General features: G+C 37.8%; 1 protein-coding gene across 1 annotated transcript in view; it reads right to left on the bottom strand.

The window, feature by feature from the left end:
* LOC128656400 (titin-like) overlaps positions 1 to 23450 on the bottom strand; it is a 491015-nt gene that overhangs the window by 266202 nt on the left and 201363 nt on the right. Inside the window, exons 48-53 of the mRNA XM_053710280.1 lie at positions 13983 to 14240; positions 7708 to 7965; positions 7373 to 7624; positions 6767 to 7021; positions 2875 to 3123; positions 1327 to 1581 (exon numbers count right to left, since the gene is read on the bottom strand). Coding sequence (XP_053566255.1) covers positions 1327 to 1581; positions 2875 to 3123; positions 6767 to 7021; positions 7373 to 7624; positions 7708 to 7965; positions 13983 to 14240 — 1527 coding nt within the window. The remainder of the gene's footprint in view (positions 1 to 1326; positions 1582 to 2874; positions 3124 to 6766; positions 7022 to 7372; positions 7625 to 7707; positions 7966 to 13982; positions 14241 to 23450) is intronic.

Raw genomic sequence — 23450 nt, forward strand, 5'->3', positions numbered from 1 at the left:
GCACTCATGAGCTAGCCCTGTCTGTATGTGAAACGCTATTAAAAACTGCATACGATAAGAGGTGGCCTTTAGAGACTTAGAAACAGGCAGAAATTTAGATTTGTAAAGGTTGTAAAGTAAATTAATATAACAATGTTGGTTGTGCAAATCTGAGGAATGGGAAGTAACTTTTTATTGGTGTAGACTGTTCCTTTATGTCTCATGGTAGTCAAAGATGGAAAGCAGCTACACCAGGAAACGAGAGACTGCAAAGAGGGTCAACTCCAGAGAGTTTATTTATTTCAGAGAAGGAAGTGAGCTGGTGGTAAACTGGTAGATGACATAGGAGCCACCTGTATATTTGTGCTGGGAGACATGAAACTGAATAAGATTGGGAACAATGATTTATCTTTTTTAAAACCACAAGGGGAATCGAGCAAAGAGCAAAGTTATTATGTTTTTGAAATGTAAGCCCTAAGCCCATTTAGGTGCATGGTTTTATTTTTTATTTTCTTGTGTGTATGATTTGTTTGTTGTACAGGAGAAACTGCTAAAAAAAGAATTTAAAAAAAATGAATTAAAGATTAAAAGTGAAGTTAGAGCTATGAAATATATTCTAAGGTAAAATAAGTCATTTTTGCATTACTGACCCTAAATAGTTTGTTTTTGTTCTCTAAAAAGAGGTTAAACACACAGGTAAAGTCCTTCTAAAAAAATAAAAAAATACAAATGCCAATGAAAAACAGTATGATAAGTTTACTTAAAATATGCCAGTAAAAGGAAAAAAATAGTTAAGTAGACTCATGCTAGATGACGGGTCTTTTGTAGAAGAAGCTAAATACATTTCTAACTATAGTGATCCACGCAAGTAGCTGGGGGGAAATTAAATAAATGTGATTTCATATTTTATGAAAATGAGATGTTTTACATTTTGAGTAATAAACTTGAACTCTGTTAAACATCGCCACCCAAGTATTATTTGTATACACAAAAATAACGTTTGTCAAGGACAATTCTGTATAGCTTAGCATTTATTCAAGAACTACCTATGTATTTCTAATGCACTCTTATATCACTTAGAATGGACTGGAAGCACAGGTATTTGCATTTTAAGCATTGTATCTAAACGTAATTGTTACTGATTTAATATAAATGACTCAACAAGTAATTATCCCCTGCTACACATATTTCCACTGAAATAAATATGTTTGAAGCATTTTATTTTTTTGCCCCCCCCCCCCCCCCATCCCCCGGAAAAAAAAAAAAATTATGATTTTTATTGTTGTTGAAAATGATGCATTAACTCCATGTAATACCTACAATGTTCATTTTTATTTTAATACTTACTGGTAAAAGCAATGGTTTCATAAGCATCTCCTTGCACATTATTTCCAGTAACTGTCCTGATCTTGATTGTGTATTTGTTCCCTGGTGTCAGGTTTTTAATGTGCAGTGACTCTGATGTTGTGTTCAGGATCTGATTTAAATCCCCTGACACCTCAATCTCATAAAAACTGCGGTTACCATCAGGTGGCAGCCAGCTCAAGTCAAAAGAGTTGATAGATACATTTCCAAGTTGGACATCTCTGACCATCTCAGGTCCTAGGATAAAATGAAGAGAAATTACGTATAAGCAAACGTTTATTTAAATCAATTTAATATTTTCTATAACTGTAAAAACATCACTAGTAAATGGGAAATGGCAGAGATGAAATGCTGTACATTCCAGCCTTTAAAATAGTTTGTTAAGAAAGAACTGCTTCCCAAAGACAGTTTTGTGTAAAAACACATATAGCATTGAAAGAAGATAAAAAATAAAATACGAAAATAAATTTTTTACATTTTCTGTATTAAAAAAGTAAAAGTATTAAAGCTTATATTATAATCTTTAATGTTGTTTTAGTTGTGTGTGTGTGTGGGATTTATAGAAAATGTTTTCAACAAACATGGTCAAAAAGGTGAAAAAACAACTCAATAAATTCAAATACATAAATGTTTGAATAGAAATTATGTTACGTAAAATTAAAAAAGTCTGCATAATGAAATATTGTTTTAAAACGTGTGTCCCATGTTTAGTGTCCATGCAACGTATTCTAAATATGCCATTGATCCATATGGTATCATGTGAATGGGCAGGATTATATATACATATAGATTAAATATATTGCCTCCATCTAGCTTAAAACAATTTTATATTTCAGAAACAAAACATATGTAACTATAAAATAAATTCTTTAAAACATGCTCACATTAAGTTTGAAAAGGATTTTATAGATGGGTTCTGGGACCTGGATAGCGCTTGCTTATTGGTGGCTACATTTAACAAACCAATAAGCAAGCATAACCCAGGTTCTGAACCAAAAAGGGGCCGGCTCTAAAGCTTTTTTTTTTTTTAAATAAAGATAGCAAGAGAACAAAGAAAAAATGATATTAGGAATAAATTAGAAAGTTGCTTAAAATTGCATGCCCTATCTCAGTGTTTTTCAACCAGTGTGCCATGGCACACTAGTGTGCCGTGAGAGATCCTCAGGTGTGCCACGGCAGACTGACAACAGTGTGACATATTTTTTAAACTTTGCTTGTTTTTTACTCCCAGTGCAGGGGTAGTTTGTAGGAGGCATGGCATAACAGCACAATACATACAGTATGTGTGTGTTTGTGTGTATGTGTATATATATATGCTGTATTAGGCTACAATGTGTGATTTTTTTTTTGGGATGGTGGTGTGCCACAGGATTTTTTAATGTAAAAAAGTGTGCTACAGCAAAAAAAAGTTTAAAAATCACTGCCCTATCTGAATCATTAAATAAAAAAATTGGATTTAGTGTCCCTTTAAAGCAGCAAAAGCGAACAATAAGTTTGCACTAAGTTAAGTTTGTTAAGCATTTTACTTACTTGTATACAAGGAAATCTCACTTCCATAACCATACAATATATTATTTCCTTGATATCCTGAAAGCTGAATTGTATAGAAATTCCCTGGTGTCAAATCATAAATGCGTACAGCGGTAGAGTTCTCATTTGTCATGTTTGGCTGGGATCCAAACACAGAGATTCTGTAGGAAATGTCCATACCTACTAAAGCCTCCCATACCAGGAACACAGACCTTGTGGAGATGTCTGTAGAGCTGAGGATTTCTGACACTAGAAAATATATTCATAGATAAAATTCACATAATTTGCCGGTCAAACAAAACATAAAAACAATATTAATATCAAATAAATACATTGTATTAACAAATCTTCATGTGTCTTTTTGTAAACCCATATTGTAAAGTGTCTTTATCTAGAGTATTTGAAACACCAAGTATGGTATGTTTTACATAGGGCTACACACACAGTCCCAGCATACCAAGCATTAATAAAATGCCTATTTGTATTAGGTTTTAACTCATAAATTGGCAATTTGTATATTCTTATAATGTTGATTTAGGCAAACATGTGCATGGCGAGTCACTGGGAATAATGATTTAATGTGGTGTCCATACTATGAAAAAGAGGGTAGAGAACGCCAACCTAGCTTAGGTGTAGAAAGAGGTGTGGAAGTTTAACAGTTTAGGCAGTGATTCATTTTATTCATGGTGCTGTGAATACTATTTCAAAGAAATCAAGCTGGTAAGGACACTGCAATATACCCTCACATTACACAAGCGCTTCTGTTACAATATCCTTAAACCACATTGTATCAATCCTCGGAGTATGTATTTAATCTCTGGCAGGTAATTTTGTTATAACACTAACATTGCCCAGCTCACTGTGTGGTGTATGTATATTATTTGTGTAACCAACGAGCAGTATCACTATTATAGATTGCTTTGGTAGCTTATCACTCTCAGTACCCCATCTGTGCTCTCACTTTGAATAAACACATTTAGGCTCATACCTATTTCTACATTGATTGTCCATTTGTCTCTTTAATGTTGTTTTTCCTAATTTTATTTTTAAATTTGAGCCCTCACCCCCGGTGCTTAGGTAGTTTAATCACACTGATTGTGTGAAGTTGTTCTAATTAACTATTTATACTCTAGAGTGCTATAAGTGTTTCTTGCTAGAGGGGTTCCTTTTTCTCTCTCTATCTCTGCTGCAGTATAGGCTTGCTTATGCTAGCCTGCAAAAAAAAGTTAAAGGGACATGAAACTCAAATTTTTTCTTTCATTATTCAGATAGAGAATACAATTTTAAACAACTTTGTAATTTACTTCTTTTATCTAATTTGTTTCATTCTCTTAGTATCATTTGTTGAAAGAGCAGCAATTCCCTACTGGTTTCTAATTGAACACATGGGTGAGCCAATGACAATCTACATACAGTCGTATGCAAAAGTTTAGGCACCCCTGACAATTTCCATGATTTTCATTTATAAATAATCGGGTGTTTGGATGAGCAATTTTATTTTGATTTATCAAATAACTGAAGGACACAGTAATATTTCAGTAGTGAAATGAGGTTTATAGGATTAACAGAAAACGTGCAATATACATCAAAACGAAATTAGACAGGCGCATAAATTTGGGCACCCTTGTCATTTTGTTGATTTGAATACCTGTAACTACCTAGCACTGATTAATTGGAACACACAATTGGTTTGGTGAGGCCATTAAGCCTTGAACTTCATAGACAAGTGCATCCAATCATGAGAAAAGGTATTTAAGGTGGCCAATTGCAAGTTGTTGTTCTCTTTGACTCTCCTCTGATGAGTGGCAACATGGAGGCCTCGAAACAACTCTCAAATGATCTGAAAACAAAGATTGTTCACCATTATGGTTTAGGGGAAGGCTACAAAAAGCTATTGCAGAGATTTAAGCTGTCAGTGTCCACAGTGAGGAATATAGTGAGGAAATGGAAGACCACAGGCACAGTTCTTGTTAAGGCCAGAAGTAAAAATATTTGCAAAGGCAAAGGATGGTGAGAACGGTCAAAAACAGCTCACAGACCACCTCCAAAGGACTACAACATCATCTTACTGCAGATGGTGTCACTGTGCATCGTTCAACAATTCAGCGTATGGGAGAGTGATGCAGAAGAAGCCTTTTCTGCACACACACCACAAATAGAATCACTTGAGGTATGCAAGCGCACATTTGGACAAGCCAGCTTCATTTTGGAAAAAGGTGCTGTGGACTGATGAAACAAAGATTGAGTTATTTGGTCATAACAAGGGGCATTATGCATGGCGGCAAAAGAACACAGCATTCCAAGACAAACATTTGCTAGCCACAGTAAAATTTGGTGGATGTTCCATCATGCTGTGGGGCTGTGGAGCCAGTGCCGGTACTGGGAATCTTGTTAAAGTTGAGGGTCACATTGATTCCACTCAATATCAGCAGATACTTGAGAACAATGTTGAGGAATCAGTCACAAAGTTGAAGTTACACCGGAGCTGGATATTTCAACAAGACAACGACCCAAAACACTGCTCAAAATCTACTCTGGCATTTATGCAGTGGAACAAGTACAATGTTCTGGAATGGCAATCCCAGTCCCCAGACCTGAATATCATTGAAAATCTGTGGGGTGATTTGAAGCGGGCTCTTCATGCTACCATCAAACTTAACTGAAGTGGAAATGTTTTGCAAGGAGGAATGGTCCAAAATACCTTCATCCAGAATCCAGACACTTATTACAGGCCATAGGAAGTGTCTAGAGGCTGTTATTTCTGCTAAAGGAGGCTCTACTAAAATTAATTGCGATATTTCTGCTGGGGTGCCTAAATTTATGCACCTGTCTAATTTCGTTTTGATGCATATTGCACATTTTCTGTTAATCTAATAAACCTCATTTTACTACTGAAATATTACTGTGTCCTTCAGTTATTTGATAGATCAAAATGAAATTGCTGATCCAAACACCTAATTATTCATAAATGAAAATCATGGAAATTGTCAGGGGTGCCTAAACTTTTGCATACGACTGTATATTTGCAGCCACCAATCAGCAGCTAGAACCCAGGTTCTTTGCTGCTCCTGAGCTTGCCAAGATAAATCTTTCAGCAAAGGAGAACAAGAGAAGGATGCAAATTAAATAATAGAAGTACATTGGAAACTTGTTTAAAATTGTATGCTCTGTCTGAACCATGAAAGAAAAATGTTAGGTTTCATGTCCCTTTAAAAAGGTTGTACAAGCTTGGGGAACAGGTTCCCTTATTTGGGATCCTATATCTGAGGATGTGAAACAAATATAAGTTGTTTTTTCCTTTGAGGTACTTGGTGACATTAGGTGCATTTAGTGAGACAGCAATCTTTTTTTATTTCAGTAGAATGTTTGTTAGTATCTTAGGTACTGTATGTTTTATGATTCATTGTATTCTATATAGGACCATGTAATCATTTGTTAAAGTATAAATAACATTATTACAGTGCACTAAAGAAAATAAAGGTGGGATTTTAAAAGATCAGGTAAGAGAATGTTAAAATATGAAGATATGTGTATGAAGTAGCTCTGATTTACAGTCGGTCAGGGAAGGGCTCAGAAGACAACAGTGGGATAGTGGTAGCAATACAAGGCCAAAGACATTTCTGAATTCTAATTTGGTAAATAATCAACTCTCTAAAGAGTTATAATGCAATTGTAAAACCAAATTTGATAAATGATTAAACAAGATTATAAATCATGTATTGAATTAATATTCCTGTCGTGTCATTATATGTCTATATAGGGTGATATATTTATATTACATCTCTACAAATAAACATACATACCTACACATATTTACACTAGTACAGTGAAAGTATATTACATGTATAGAATAATGAACAAGGTGAATGTTAAACACAGTGGTAAAACTTACACAAAACAGAAATCTCACTGCTGCTCCCTCTTAAGTCATTCTCTCCAGCAACTGCAGAGACCCTCACAGTGTACTGGCTCCCACTGGTTAGGTTTGTGATAGTCATTGATTCTGACCCCTCACTGAAACTCTGTGGTGGATCTCCTAAAACTTCTATGAAATAAGAACTTCTGTTGCCTTTGGAAAGGAGCCAACTCACATATAGTGAAGTGCTGTTTACTTTAGAGACATCACGGATGGTCACATTGGCAGGTCCTGGAATTAAAATAAATGTATTATGTATTTTATTGACCAGGTTATCAGATAATTGTACAAACTAATAGATCATTATGTGAGTCTATTTTGTATTACCCATTTTACTTTGGGGCAGGAAGTCCATAAAAACGTTGTATACCTTGCATAAAACGTTGCATACCAAACACGTTCCATAAAATACAGAAGGTTTTCATATTTTAAATTGTGGAAAACTTCTGATGTTGCATTAACATTTTTGAATGTTACATGTTTATGATATGAAACCTTTGTGTATTTAAATATTTTATGCATGAAAAGTATCCACTCATAGATATTTTTAAAAGATGCAGAAAAAAACAACAAAAAACTTACTTGTATATAGAGAGATAGAAATACTTTCTCCTACTAAATCGTTAAGCTCAGCAGTAACCAGGAATGTGTAATAATTCCCAGGAATCAGATCTTCAATTGTCACAAATGGTGAAGAAGCTATTATATTAAATGATGGATTTTCAGTCATATTTATACGATACGAAGTGACCTTTCCTTCTGGTGGCTGCCATGAAAGAGATATAGTCGTGGTGGTGATCGTGAAAGATGCAAGATCCTTGATCTCTCCAGGTACTAAAAGAATAAATATAATGTATCATAAATCCATAGGTATGATTATAATTTCCCTTGCTCTCCTTTATTCTGAACACACTTACTTGTATAGATAGATATGGAGCTGCTCTTCCCCTGTATATTATTTTCACCAACAAGAGCAGTGACCAGGAATGTGTAATAATTCCCAGGTGTTAGATCTTCAATTGTAACAGAAGTTGATGACAAAATTTTATTGAAAGTTGAGTTTTCCTGGATTTGGATCAGATAAGAACTTACGTTGCCTTCAGGTGGTTCCCAGCTCAGAGATACAGAACGTGTAGTGATGTTAAGTACTGTTAAGTGAATTACTTTTCCAGGTTCTGTAATAAAAAGTTTTTTTTTTATATATATATATATAAATAAAAATAATTTGTTGCTCCTGCATTTTATGAACTATAAAACACAAAGGCCTCTATTTATCAACCTGTCAACTTACCTGCATTCGACGGCACCAATACGTTCGCCTAAGGTCGCCTAAGGTCGCCTAAGGTCGCCTAACATCGCTGCTGCGGACCTGAATACGTTCTCCAAAGTTATCAAAAATGCTGTCAAAAAGCCGCGCACCAAGTACGGTGTGATGAGCAGCGGACTGTTGATAACTAACACTCATCAATCTCGCTGCTCTTCGGCTTTTTTACAGCTTTCTTGGTAGCCTGTCACTAAACACCCACACTATACTATACTGTTTAACCCCTATACCGCCGCTCCCGGACCCCGCCGCAACTCTAATAAATGTATTAACCCCTAAACCACAGCTCCCGGACCCCGCCGCAACGCTAATAAATATATTAACCCCAAAACCACCGCTCCTGGAGCCCACCGCCACCTACATTATACTTATTAACCCCTAATCTGCTGCCCCCTACAACGCCGCCACCTACATTATATTTATTAACCCCTAATCTTCCCCCCCTACACCGCCGCCACCTACCTATATTTATTAACCCCTAATCTGCCCCCCTACACCGCCGCCACCTACCTATATTTATTAACCCCTAATCTGCCGCCCCCAACGTCGCCGCCACTATATTAAATTTATTAACCCCTAAACCTAAGTCTAACCCTAACCCTAACACCCCCTAACTTAAATATAATTTAAATAAATATTACTATAATTAAAAAAAAATATTCCTATTTAAAAACTAAATACTTACCTATAAAATTTTAACTAGGTAGAATAGTTATTAAATAGTTATTAACTATTTCATAACTTCCTAGTTAAAATAAATACAAATATACCTGTAAAATAAAACCTAACCTATGTTACAATTACACCTAACACTACACTATACTTAAATAAATTCCCTAAACTAAATACAATTAAATACAATTTTAAAAAATTATCAAAAGTACAAAAAAAAACACTAAATTACAGAAAATAATAAAATAATTACAAGTTTTTTAAACTAATTACACCTAATCTAATCCCCCTAATAAAATAAAACGCCCCCCAAAATAATAAAAACAGAATTTATGTTTACCTGATAAATTACTTTCTCCAACGGTGTGTCCGGTCCACGGCGTCATCCTTACTTGTGGGATATTCTCTTCCCCAACAGGAAATGGCAAAGAGCCCAGCAAAGCTGGTCACATGATCCCTCCTAGGCTCCGCCTACCCCAGTCATTCGACCGACGTTAAGGAGGAATATTTGCATAGGAGAAACCATATGATACCGTGGTGACTGTAGTTAAAGAAAATAAATTATCAGACCTGATTAAAAAACCAGGGCGGGCCGTGGACCGGACACACCGTTGGAGAAAGTAATTTATCAGGTAAACATAAATTCTGTTTTCTCCAACATAGGTGTGTCCGGTCCACGGCGTCATCCTTACTTGTGGGAACCAATACCAAAGCTTTAGGACACGGATGAAGGGAGGGAGCAAATCAGGTCACCTAAATGAAAGGCACCACGGCTTGCAAAACCTTTCTCCCAAACATAGCCTCAGAAGAAGCAAAAGTATCAAACTTGTAAAATTTGGTAAAAGTGTGCAGTGAAGACCAAGTCGCTGCCCTACATATCTGATCAACAGAAGCCTCGTTCTTGAAGGCCCATGTGGAAGCCACAGCCCTAGTGGAATGAGCTGTGATTCTTTCAGGAGGCTGCCGTCCGGCAGTCTCGTAAGCCAATCTGATGATGCTTTTAATCCAAAAAGAGAGAGAGGTAGAAGTTGCTTTTTGACCTCTCCTTTTACCAGAATAAACAACAAACAAGGAAGATGTTTGTCTAAAATCCTTTGTAGCATCTAAATAGAATTTTAGAGTGCGAACAACATCCAAATTGTGCAACAAACGTTCCTTCTTCGAAACTGGTTTCGGACACAAAGAAGGCACGACTATCTCCTGGTTAATGTTTTTGTTAGAAACAACTTTTGGAAGAAAACCAGGTTTAGTACGTAAAACCACCTTATCTGCATGGAACACCAGATAAGGAGGAGAACACTGCAGAGCAGATAATTCTGAAACTCTTCTAGCAGAAGAAATTGCAACCAAAAACAAAACTTTCCAAGATAATAACTTAATATCAACGGAATGTAAGGGTTCAAACGGAACCCCCTGAAGAACTGAAAGAACTAAGTTGAGACTCCAAGGAGGAGTCAAAGGTTTGTAAACAGGCTTGATTCTAACCAGAGCCTGAACAAAGGCTTGAACATCTGGCACAGCTGCCAGCTTTTTGTGAAGTAACACAGACAAGGCAGAAATCTGTCCCTTCAAGGAACTTGCAGATAATCCTTTCTCCAATCCTTCTTGAAGAAAAGATAGAATCCTAGGAATCTTTACCTTGTCCCAAGGGAATCCTTTAGATTCACACCAACAGATATATTTCTCGGATCGGGGGCCAACATTTCATGCTGTCTTGGTAGCAGTGGCAGGTTTCTTGGCCTGCTTTCCCTTGTTCCAGCCTTGCATTGGTCTCCAGGCTGGCTTGGCTTGAGAAGTATTACCCTCTTGCTTAGAGGACGTAGCACTTGGGGCTGGTCCGTTTCTACGAAAGGGACGAAAATTAGGTTTATTTTTGGTCTTGAAAGACCTATCCTGAGGAAGGGCGTGGCCCTTACCCCCAGTGATATCAGAGATAATCTCTTTCAAGTCAGGGCCAAACAGCGTTTTCCCCTTGAAAGGAATGTTAAGGAGTTTGTTCTTGGAAGACGCATCCGCTGACCAAGATTTCAACCAAAGCGCTCTACGCGCCACAATAGCAAACCCAGAATTCTTCGCCGCTAACCTAGCCAATTGCAAAGTGGCGTCTAGGGTGAAAGAATTAGCCAATTTGAGAGCACGGATTCTGTCCATAATCTCCTCATAAGGAGGAGAATCACTATCGATCGCCTTTACTAGCTCATCGAACCAGAAACACGCGGCTGTAGTGACAGGGACAATGCATGAAATTGGTTGTAGAAGGTAACCTTGCTGAACAAACATCTTTTTAAGCAAACCTTCTATTTTTTTATCCATAGGATCTTTGAAAGCACAACTATCTTCTATGGGTATAGTGGTGCGTTTGTTTAAAGTAGAAACCGCTCCCTCGACCTTGGGGACAGTCTGCCATAAGTCCTTTCTAGGGTCGACCATAGGAAACAATTTTTTAAATATGGGGGGAGGGACGAAAGGTATACCGGGCCTTTCCCATTCTTTATCGATTTAGCCCAGAAAATGTCTACAGTCTTAATAAGCCCTTGTGAAGCCCTTATTTACTGTCTGAATAAAAATGGCTTACCGGCTCCCATAGGGAAAATGACAGCTTCCAGCATTACATCGTCTTGTTAGAATGTGTCATACCTCAAGCAGCAAAAGACTGCTCACTGTTCCCCCAACTGAAGTTAATTCCTCTCAACAGTCCTGTGTGGAACAGCCATGGATTTTAGTAACGGTTGCTAAAATCATTTTCCTCATACAAACAGAAATCTTCATCTCTTTTCTGTTTCAGAGTAAATAGTACATACCAGCACTATTTTAAAATAACAAACTCTTGATTGAATAATAAAAACTACAGTTAAACACTAAAAAACTCTAAGCCATCTCCGTGGAGATGTTGCCTGTACAACGGCAAAGAGAATGACTGGGGTAGGCGGAGCCTAGGAGGGATCATGTGACCAGCTTTGCTGGGCTCTTTGCCATTTCCTGTTGGGGAAGAGAATATCCCACAAGTAAGGATGACGCCGTGGACCGGACACACCTATGTTGGAGAAAAGACCTACCCTATATGGGCTTTAGAGTAGGGTTGGGTGTGTGGGTGGGTGGTGGGTTTTAATGTTGGGGGGGGTTGTATTTCTTTTTTTTTACAGGTAAAAGAGCTGAATACTTTGGGGCAATGCCCTGCAAAAGGCCCTTTTAAGGGCTATTTGTAATTTAGTATAGGGTAGGGCTATTTATTATTTTGGTGGGCTTTTTATTTTATTAGGGGGATTAGATAAGGTGTAATTAGTTTAAAAAACTTGTAATTATTTTATTATTTTCTGCAATTTAGACTTGGGGTACTTGTTAGGGTGTTAGGTGTAAACATTACCATAGGAATCAATGGGATATCGGGCAGCAGCGAACATGAGCTTTCGCTGCTTTCAGACTCCCATTGATTCCTATGGTATCCGCCACCTCCAGGGCGGCAGATTGAAAACCAGGTACGCTGGGCCGGAAAAGTGCCGACCGTACCTGCTAGTTATTTGATAACTAGCAAAAGTACTCAGATAGTGCCGAACTTGCATTTGGAACATCTGTAGTGACGTACGCATCGAATTGTGTTGGACTGAGTCCGGCGGATCGTATATTACGTCACTAAATTCTACTTTTGCCGGTTTGTAGGGTTTGAATCAAGCTCGCCAAAAATACGCTGCGGAATTCCAGCCTATTTGCAGTTGACAGCTTGATAAATAGAGGCCAAAGAGCTAGATTAGAAGTGGAGTGCAAAAATATTAGCACTCCTATTCTTGCTCTGGGATTCCAAATTGAAAGTAAAATGTTAGTGTGCAAGCGAAAGACTCAAGCACACTAACAGTTAAAGGTCAGACTGTGTGGCTGAGCTAACTCCCTTTCCCCACAGACTTCTATTGGGCGCGCTACAAAAACCTCTCCTGGCTTTCACCTGTACTTTAATCTGAAGGTGCACTAGGACAAATGCCCTAAAACCAAAGGTGCGTTAAGAAATACTTAAAATACCTTTTTTCTTCATTTATAAGAAAGTATTATTTTTAAATATACATATGCATATGCATAAATGTATGTGTGTGTGTATATATATATATATATATATATATATATACACACACACAATGAGGCAAGTGCACTCTCACAAACAGTTCGCCAAGGGCCAGGGTGCTAGAGTAGGTTAGAATATAGAGAACAGGAAACAGCACTCACTGGACTTAAGTATAAACAGATAGTTTATTAGGTAACGTTTTGGGGAATGCTCCCTTTCATCAGACCCGTCTGATGAAGGGGAGCATTCCCCGAAACGTTACCTAATAAACTATCTGTTTATACTTAAGTCCAGTGAGTGCTGTTTCCTGTTCTATATATATATATATATTGTATAAATATACTGTATATCGATAGATAAATAGATAGAGATATTAAAAAATAAAAAGAACATTTTCTTATAAGTGAAAACAAAAGTATTTGAAGTATTTATATTAAAAACATATTCAATTTGTTTAAGATTATATTTTAAATTACAAGGTATTTGACTGAGCAGGCGGACAGGAATCGCCACAATTCAACCTGATCGAGTACGATCGGGTTGATTGACACCCCCTGCTGACGACGGATTGGCGGGGGCTGTGTTGCACCAGTAGCTCTTGTGAGCTGCTGATGCAATGCTGAATACGGAGAGCGTATTGCTCTCCGCATTCAGCGATGTCTGTCGGACCTAATCCGCACTGTCGGATCAGGTCCGACAGACATTTGATAAAAAGGCCTCTATATGTACCTGTATGTATGTGTGCACATACATTTTTACACATATAAGCACATAAACAAAAATGCATGCATTTATACACACATGTATATACTCATGTATATGTACACACACACACAGTGTAATAATTTATTTTAATGTTTTACCTGTGTTTTGTTGAACCTTTATTCTGGCCCTGTCACTTTAGTATAGGTCTCAAGTCACACTAACTTTTTTAGTTACAACTTTCCCCTTGTAACATAAGCTATTGCTATCAATAGCACTCCACTTGTAATCTAGGCCATAGTCAATCCTCTTTTTAATAATTTAATTGCATCCTTATTGAAATAATAACTATTGTAAAATGTGCGTGATGTGTGACATTTCCGAATCTTGATCTTTTAATGTATATGTTTTTATTTTTTGAGTCTCTTCTTGAATACACTCACCTGTGTAGGTGGCTATGATTTGGCTGCTCCCCTGTACATTATATTCATCAACAAAAGCAGAGACCAGGAATGTGTAATAAATCCCAGGAGTTAGGTCTTCAATTGTAACAGAAGTAGAAGTCACATTTTTACTGAAAGTGGTATTTCCCTGGATTTTGATAATATAAGAACTTGCGTTTCCATCTGGTGGTTCCCAGTGCAGAGAAATCGATGTGGTGGTAATATTGAATGTGCCAATATTTTTCACTTTTTCAGGTTCTAGTAATAAATATTTTACACAAAACATGTTAACAGACTTGTAGAATATGTACGGCTTTCCATTTTGAACTAACACAGTATAAAGTAAACAATAGTACATTTGTTCTGATAACATTTTAAAAAATGCTACGTAATATGTATCTGTCAGTTATAATCTAGAGTACTGTTCATGAGTTTTAAGATTCTTCACTATTACAGTGTCTGGAACAAAAACAAGAAAAATACTTTCTTTAACATTTATACCCATACGCCTAGATTACGAGTTTTGCGGTAACAGGGGTGCGGTGCTAACAAGCAGTTTATGCTCACCGCTCACCTACAAACAACGCTGGTATTACGGGTTTTTACAAACCTGCACAAAAGTGAACGGAGAGCAAAATTTAGCTCCACATCTCACTGTAATACCAGCTCTGCTTACGGTAGCGGTGAGCTGGCTAAACGTGCTAGTGCACGATTTTCCCATAGGAATCAATGGGGGAGAGCCGGGTGAAAAAAAAAAGCAGTGTTCAGCTCCTAACGCAGCCCCATTGATTCCTATGGGGAAATACATTTTATGTCTACACCTAAACCTGAACCCCGAGTCTAAACACCCTTAATCTTACACTTATTAACCCCTAATCTGCCACCCCCGACATTGCCGACACCTACATTATATTATTAACCCCTAATCTGCCGCCCCCAATGTTGCTGCCACTATATTAAAGTTATTAACCCCTAAAACTAAGTCTAACCCTAACCCCCCTAACTTAAATATAATTTAAATAAATATAAATAAAATTACTATTATTAACTAAATTATTCCTATTTAAAACTAAATACTTACCTATAAAATAAACCCTAAGCTAGCTACAATATAACTAATAGTTACATTGTATCTAGCTTAGGGTTTATTTTTATTTTACAGGCAAGTTTGTATTTATTTTAACTAGGTACAATAGTTATTAAATAGTTATTAACTATTTAATAGCTACATAGTTAAAATATAGAAATATTTACCTGTAAAATAAAACCTAACCTAAGTTAAAATGACACCTAACACTACACTATAATTAAATTAATTCCCTAAATTAACTACAATTAAAAACAATTAAATACAATTATCTAAAGTACGAAAAAAACTAATTACACCTAATCTAATCCAGCTAATAAAATAAAAAAGCACCCCAAAATAATAAAAAGCCCTACCCTATACTAAATTACAAATAGACCTTAAAAGGGCTTTTTGCGGGGCATTGCCCCAAAGTAATCAGCTCTTTTACCTGTAAAAACAAAGTACAATACCCCCTAACATTAAAACCCACCACCCACACACCCAACACTACTCTAAAACCCACCCAATCCCCCCTTAATAAAACCTAACACTAACCCCTTACCTTGAGAAGTCTTCACCCAACCGGGCCGAAGTCATCAACGAAGCCGGGCGAAGCGGTCCTCCAGACGGGCAGAAGTCTTCATCCAAGCTGGGAAAAAGAGGTCCTCCAGACGGGCAGAAGTCTTCATCCAGACGGCATCTTCTATTTTCATCCATCTGGCGCGAAGCGGGTCCATCTTCAAGACATCCGACGCAGAGCATCCTCTTCTGTCTTCATCCGACGACTGAATGAAGGTTCCTTTAAATGACGTAATCCAAGATGGCATCCCTTGAATTCCCATTGGCTGATAGAATTCTATCAGCCAATCGGAATTAAGGTAGAAATAATCCTATTGGCTGATGCAATCAGCCAATAGGATTGAGCTTGCATTCTATTGGCTGTTCCAATCAGCCAATAGAATGCAAGCTCAATCCTATTGGCTGTTCCAATCAGTCAATAGGATTGAAGTTCAATCCTCTTGCCTGATTGCATCAGCCAATGGGATTTTTTCTACCTTAATTCCGATTGGTTGAATCGGAATTCAAGGGATGCCATCTTGGATGACGTCATTTAAAAGAACCTTCATTCAGTCGTCGGATGAAGACAGAAGAGGATGCTCCGCGTCAGATGTTTTGAAGATGGACCCGCTCCGCGCCGGATGGATGAAGATAGAAGATGCCGTCTGGATGAAGACTTCTGCCCGTCTGGAGGTTTACTTCGCCCGGCTTCATTGAGGATTTCGGCCCGGTTGGGTGAAGACTTCTCAAGGTAAGATGATCTTCAAGTGGTTAGTGTTAGGTTTTATTAAGGGGGGATTGGGTGGGTTTTAGAATAGGGTTGGGTGTGTGGGTGATGGGTTTTAATGTTGGGGGGTATTGTACTTTTTTTACAGGTAAAAGAGCTGATTACTTTGGGGCAATGCCCCGCAAAAAGCCCTTCTAAGGGCTATTTGTAATTTAGTATAGGGTAGGGCTTTTTATTATTTTGGGGGGCTTTTTTATTTTATTAGGGGGATTAGATTAGGTGTAATTAGTTTAAAAATCTTGTAATTATTTTATTATTTTCTGTAATTTAGTGTTTGTTTTTTTCGTACTTTAGATAATTGTATTTAATTGTATTTAATTTTAGTTAATTTAGGGAATTAATTTAATTATAGTGTAGTGTTAGGTGTAATTGTAACTTAGGTTAGGTTTTATTTTACAGGTAAATTTTTCTTTATTTTAAATATTCTACCTAGTTAAAATAAATACAAACTTGCCTGTGAAATAAAAATAAACCCTAAGCTAGATACAATGTAACTATTAGTTATATTGTAGCTAGCTTAGGGTTTATTTTATAGGTAAGTATTTAGTTTTAAATAGGAATTATTTAGTTAATTGTAGTTATTTTATTTAGATTTATTTAAATAATATTTAAGTTAGGGATTTAAGTTAGGGGGTGTTAGGGTTAGGGTTAGATTTAGATTTAGGGGTTAATAACTTTAATATAGTGGCAGCGACGTTGGGGGCGGCAGATTATGGGTTAATAAAATTTAACTAGTGTTTATGAGGCGGGAGTGCGCCGGTTTAGGGGTTAATATATTTATTATAGTGGCGGCAATGTCCGGTTCGGCAGATTAGGGGTTAAAAAATTTATTTAAGTGTTTGCGATGTGGGGGGGCCTTGGTTTAGGGGTTAATAGGTAGTTTATGGGTGTTAGTGTACTTATTAGCACTTTAGTTAAGAGTTTTATGCTACGGCGTTAGCCCATAAAACTCTTAACTACTGACTTTCAAATGCGGTACCAGGCTTGACAGGAGAGGGTCTACCGCTCACTTTTAGGAAGACTCGTAATACCGGCGCTATGCAAGTCCCATTGAAAAAAGAGGATACGCAATTGACGTAACTGGATTTGCAGTATTTTAGAGTCTGGCCGAAAAAGTGAGCAGTACACCTGTACCTGCAAGACTCGTAATACCAGCGGGCGTTAAAAAGCAGCGTTAGGACCTGTCAACGCTGCTTTTTAACCCTAACGCAAGACTCGTAATCTAGCCGATTGTTAATAATAAAGTGGTATTATTATGACATATTATGACATATAAATCTGTATATTTATGCCATTGAAAAAGTCTGAACTCTAAAACTACCCTAAAAATATTAAACTAAAATCAAGGAAACTCTTTATATTTAAATATCATAGCTAGGCAATTAATTAAATCACTTAGCAAAGCATTGACACTGTCAAACACCACAAATGCATTCATAAAATGTATTGCATTGGAGTAGATACTAACGGTTAGATTACAAGTTTTGCGTTATGAGTAAAAAAGCAGCGTTAAGGCTCATAACGCTGCTTTTTTACTACTGCTGCTATTACGAGTCTTGTAGGTACAGCTGCCCCGCACACTTTTTTGGCCGTAAGGCAAATTAACTTACGCAATTTGTGTAAAGTCTATTTTCAATGGGACTTCCATAGCGCCAATATTACAAGCTTTCTTTTTAGGCCAAAAAGTGAGCGGTACAACCTATCCCGCAAGATTCGTAACGCATTCTAAAGTCAGTAGTTACATTGTAGCTATCTTACGGCTAGATTTAGAGTTCTGCGGCCAAAGGGGTGTGTTAGCTATGCATGCTTTTTTTCTCCCGCACCTTTTAAATACCGCTGGTATTTAGAGTTCACAGAAGGGCTGCGTTAGGCTCCAAAAAGGGAGGGTATAGCATATTTACCGCCACTGCAACTCTCAGTACCAGCGGTGCTTACGGACGCGGCCAGCTTCAAAAACGTGCTCATGCACGATTTCCCCATAGGAAACAATGGGGCCAGTTGAGCTGAAAAATAACCTAACACCTGCAAAAAAGCAGCGTTCAGCTCCTAACGCAGCCCCATTGTTTCCTATGGGGAAACACTTCCTAAGTCTGCACCTAACACCCTAACATGAACCCCGAGTCTAAACACCCCTAACCTTACACTTATTAACCCCTAATCTGCCGCCCCCGCTATCGCTGACCACTGCATATTTTTTTAACCCCTAATCTGCCGCTCCGTATACCACCTACGTTATCCCTATGTACCCCTAATCTGCTGCCCCTAACACCGCCGACCCCTATATTATATTTATTAACCCCTAATCTGCTGCCCCCAACGTCGCCGCCACCTACCTACACTTATTAACCCCTAATCTGCCGACCGGACCTCACCGCTACTGTAATAAAGTTATTAACCCCTAATCCGCCTCACTCCCGCCTCAAAAACCCTATAATAAATAGTATTAACCCCTAATCTGCCCTCCCTAACATCACCGACACCTAACTTCAAGTATTAACCCCTAATCTGCCGCTCCGTATACCACCTACGTTATCCCTATGTACCCCTAATCTGCTGCTCCTAACACCGCCGACCCCTATATTATATTTATTAACCCCTAATCTGCTGCCCCCAACGTCGCCGCCACCTACCTACACTTATTAACCCCTAATCTGCCGACCGGACCTCACCGCTACTGTAATAAAGTTATTAACCCCTAATCCGCCTCACTCCCGCCTCAATAACCCTATAATAAATAGTATTAACCCCTAATCTGCCCTCCCTAACATCACCGACACCTAACTTCAAGTATTAACCCCTAATCTGCCGACCGGACCTCACCGCTATTCTATTAAAGTTATTAACCCCTAAAGCTAAGTCTAACCCTAACACTAACACCCCCCTAAATTAAATATAACTTTATCTAACGAAATAAATTAACTCTTATTAAATAAATTATATCCTAGCTAAATACTTACCTGTAAAATGAATCCTAATATAGCTACAATATAAATTATAATTATATTGTAGCTATTTTAGGATTAATATTTATTTTACAGGCAACTTTGTATTTATTTTAACCAGGTACAATAGCTATTAAATAGTTAATAACTATTTAATAGCTACCTAGTTAAAATAATTACAAAATTACCAGTAAAATAAATCCTAACCTAAGTTACAATTAAACCTAACACTACACTATCAATAAATTAATTACATAAAATACCTACAATTATCTACAATTAAACCTAACACTACACTATCAATAAATTAATTACATAAAATACCTACAAATAAATACAATTAAATAAACTAACTAAAGTACAAAAAATAAAAAATAACTAAGTAACAAAAAATAAAAAAATTATTTACAAACATTAGAAAAATATTACAACAATTTTAAGCTAATTACACCTACTCTAAGCCCCCTAATAAAATAACAAAGCCCCCCAAAATAAAAAAATTCCCTACCCTATTCTAAAATAAAAATAGAAAAGCTCTTTTACCTTACCAGCCCTTAAAAGGGCCTTTTGCGGGGCATGCCCCAAAGAATTCTGCTCTTTTGCCTGTAAAAAAAACATACAATACCCCCACCAACATTACGACCCACCACCCACATACCCCTAATCTAACCCAAACTCCCCTTAAATAAACCTAACACTAAGCCCCTGAAGATCTCCCTACCTTGAGTCGTGTTCACCCAGCCGGGCACCGATGGACCAAAAGAAAACATCCGGAGCGGCAGAAGTCTTCATCCTATCCGGGCAGAAGAGGACATCCGGACCGGTAGACATCTTCATCCAAGTGGCATCTTCTATCTTCATCCATCTGGAGCGGAGCGGGAACATCTTCTTCCAGCCGACGCGGATCCATCCTCTTCTACCGACGCCTACTCACCGAATGACGGTTCCTTTAAATGACGTCATCCAAGATGGCGTCCCTCGAATACCGATTGGCTGATAGGATTCTATCAGCCAATCAGAATTAAGGTAGGAAAATTCTGATTGGCTGATGGAATCAGCCAATCAGATTCAAGTTCAATCGATTGGCTGATCCAATCAGCCAATCAGATTGAGCTTGCATTCTATTGGCTGATCGGAACAGCCAAAAGAATGCGAGCTCAATCTGATTGGCTGATTCCATCAGCCAATAAGAATTTTCCTACCTTAATTCCGATTGGCTGATAGAATCCTATCAGCCAATCGGAATTCGAGGGACGCCATCTTGGATGACGTCATTTAAAGGAACCGTCATTCGGTGAGTAGGCGTCGGTAGAAGAGGATGGATCCGCGTCAGCTGGAAGAAGATGTCCCGCTCCGCTCCGGATGGATGAAGATAGAAGATGCCGCTTGGATGAAGATGTCGACCGGTCCAGATGTCCTCTTCTGCCCGGATAGGATGAAGACTTCTGCCCGATGATGGACCTCTTCAGCCGCCACTTGGATCAAGACTTCAGCCCGATGATGGACCTCTTCAGCCCGATGATGGACCTCTTCAGCCTGATGATGGATCTCTTCAGCCCCCACTTGGGCTTGGATGAAGACTTCGGAGCCTCTTCTGGACCGATCGGTGATACCCGGCGTGGTGAAGATAAGGTAGGAAGATCTTCAGGGGCTTAGTGTTAAGTTTATTTAAGGGGGGTTTGGGTTAGATTAGGGGTATGAGGGTGGTGGGTTATGTTGGGGGGGGTATTGTATGGTTTTTTTTTACAGGTAAAAGAGCAGAATTCTTTGGGGCATGCCCCGCAAAAGGCCCTTTTACGGGCTGGTAAGGTAAAAGAGCTTTTCTATTTTCATTTTAGAATAGGGTAGGACATTTTTTTATTTTGGTGGGCTTTGTTATTTTATTAGGGGGCTTAGAGTAGGTGTAATTAGCTTAAAATTGTTGTAATATTTTTCTAATGTTTGTAAATTATTTTTTTATTTTTTGTAACTTAGTTCTTTTTTTATTTTTTGTACTTTAGTTAGTGTATTTATTTGTATTTATTTGTAGGTATTTTATGTAATTTATTTATTGATAGTGTAGTGTTAGGTTTAATTGTAGATAATTGTAGGTATTTTATTTAATTAATTTATTGATAGTGTAGTGTTAGGTTTAATTGTAACTTAGGTTAGGATTTATTTTACAGGTAATTTTGTAATTATTTTAACTAGGTAGCTATTTAATAGTTATTAACTATTTAATAGCTATTGTACCTGGTTAAAATAAATACAAAGTTACCTGTAAAATAAATATTAATCCTAAAATAGCTACAATATAATTATAATTTATATTGTAGCTATATTAGGATTTATTTTACAGGTAAGTATTTAGCATTAAATAGGATTAATTTATTTAATAAGAGTTAATTTATTTCGTTAGATAAAAATTATATTTAACTTAGGGGGGTATTAGTGTTAGGGTTAGACTTAGCTTTAGGGGTTAATAACTTTAATAGAGTAGCGGTGAGGTCCGGTCGGCAGATTAGGGGTTAATACTTGAAGTTAGGTGTCGGTGATGTTAGGGAGGGCAGATTAGGGGTTAATACTATTTATTATAGGGTTATTGAGGCTGGAGTGAGGCGGATTAGGGGTTAATAACTTTATTATAGTAGCCGTGAGGTCCGGTCGGCAGATTAGGGGTTAATAAGTGTAGGTAGGTGGCGGCGACGTTGGGGGCGGCAGATTAGGGGTTAATAAATATAATATAGGGGTCGGCGGTGTTAGGGGCAGCAGATTAGGGGTACATAGGGATAACGTAGGTTGCTGCGGTGTGCGGTCGGCAGATTAGGGGTTAAAAAATTTAATAGAGTGGCGGCGATGTGGGGGGGCCTCGGTTTAGGGGTACATAGGTAGTTTATGGGTGTTAGTGTACTTTAGAACACAGTAGTTAAAAGCTTTATGAACCGGCGTTAGCCCAGAAAGCTCTTAACTCCTGGCTTTTTGCTGCGGTTGGAGTCTTGTTGTTAGATTTCTAACGCTCACTTCAGCCACGACTCTAAATACCGGCGTTAGAAAGATCCCATTGAAAAGATAGGATACGTAAATGGCGTAGGGGGATCTGCGGTATGGAAAAGTCGCGGCTGCAAAGTGAGCGTTAGACCCTTTCCTGACTGACTCTAAATACCAGCGGGCGGCCAAAACCAGCGTTAGGACCCCCTAACGCTAGTTTTGACGGCTAACGCCAAACTCTAAGTCTAGGCTTATGGTTTTATTTTTATTTTACAGGCAAGTTTGTATTTATTTTAACTAGGTACAATAGTTACTAAATAGTTATTAACTATTTAATAACTACCTAGCTAAAATAAATACAAATTTAACTGTAAAATAAAACCTAACCTGTCGTACACTAACACCTAAGCTAACCCTACAATTAAATAAATTACCTAAATTAAATACAATTAACTAAATTAAATACAAATACCTAAATTACAACAAAAAAATAATAAATTACACAAAATAAAAAACAAATTACAAGATATTTAAACTAATTACACCTAATCTAATAGCCCTATCAAAATAAAAAAGCCCCCCAAAATAATAAAAACCCCTAGCCTAAACTAAACTACCAATAGCCCTTAAAAGGGCCTTTTGCGGGGCATTGCACCAAAAAAATCAGCTCTTTTACATGTAAGAAAAAAAAAAAAAAAACCCAACAGTAAAACCAACCACCCACACAACCAACCCCCAAATAAAACCCTAACTAAAAAAAACTAAGCTCCCCATTGCCCTGAAAAGGCAGACCTCGCTGAATACGGAGAGCAATATGCTCGCCGTATTCAGCATTGCACCAGCAACTCGCAAGAGCTGCTGGTGTAACGCCGCCCCCTGCATACTCGCGGCCAATCGGCCGCCAGCAGGGGGGTGTCAATCAACCTGATCGTACTCGATCAGGTTGAATTGCGGCGATGTCTGTCCGCCTGCTCAGAGCAGGCGGACAGGTTATGGAGCATCGGTCTTTGTGACCGCTGCTTCATAACTGCTGTTTCTGGCGAGCCTGCAGGCTCACCAGAAACACGGGGCATCAAGCTCCATACAGAGCTTGATAAATATGCCCCTAAGAATCAACTGGTAATTGGAGAATTATGGGGCATTTG

This window comes from Bombina bombina, chromosome 4, assembly GCF_027579735.1.
Source record: "Bombina bombina isolate aBomBom1 chromosome 4, aBomBom1.pri, whole genome shotgun sequence".
Classification (NCBI taxonomy): domain Eukaryota; kingdom Metazoa; phylum Chordata; class Amphibia; order Anura; family Bombinatoridae; genus Bombina; species Bombina bombina.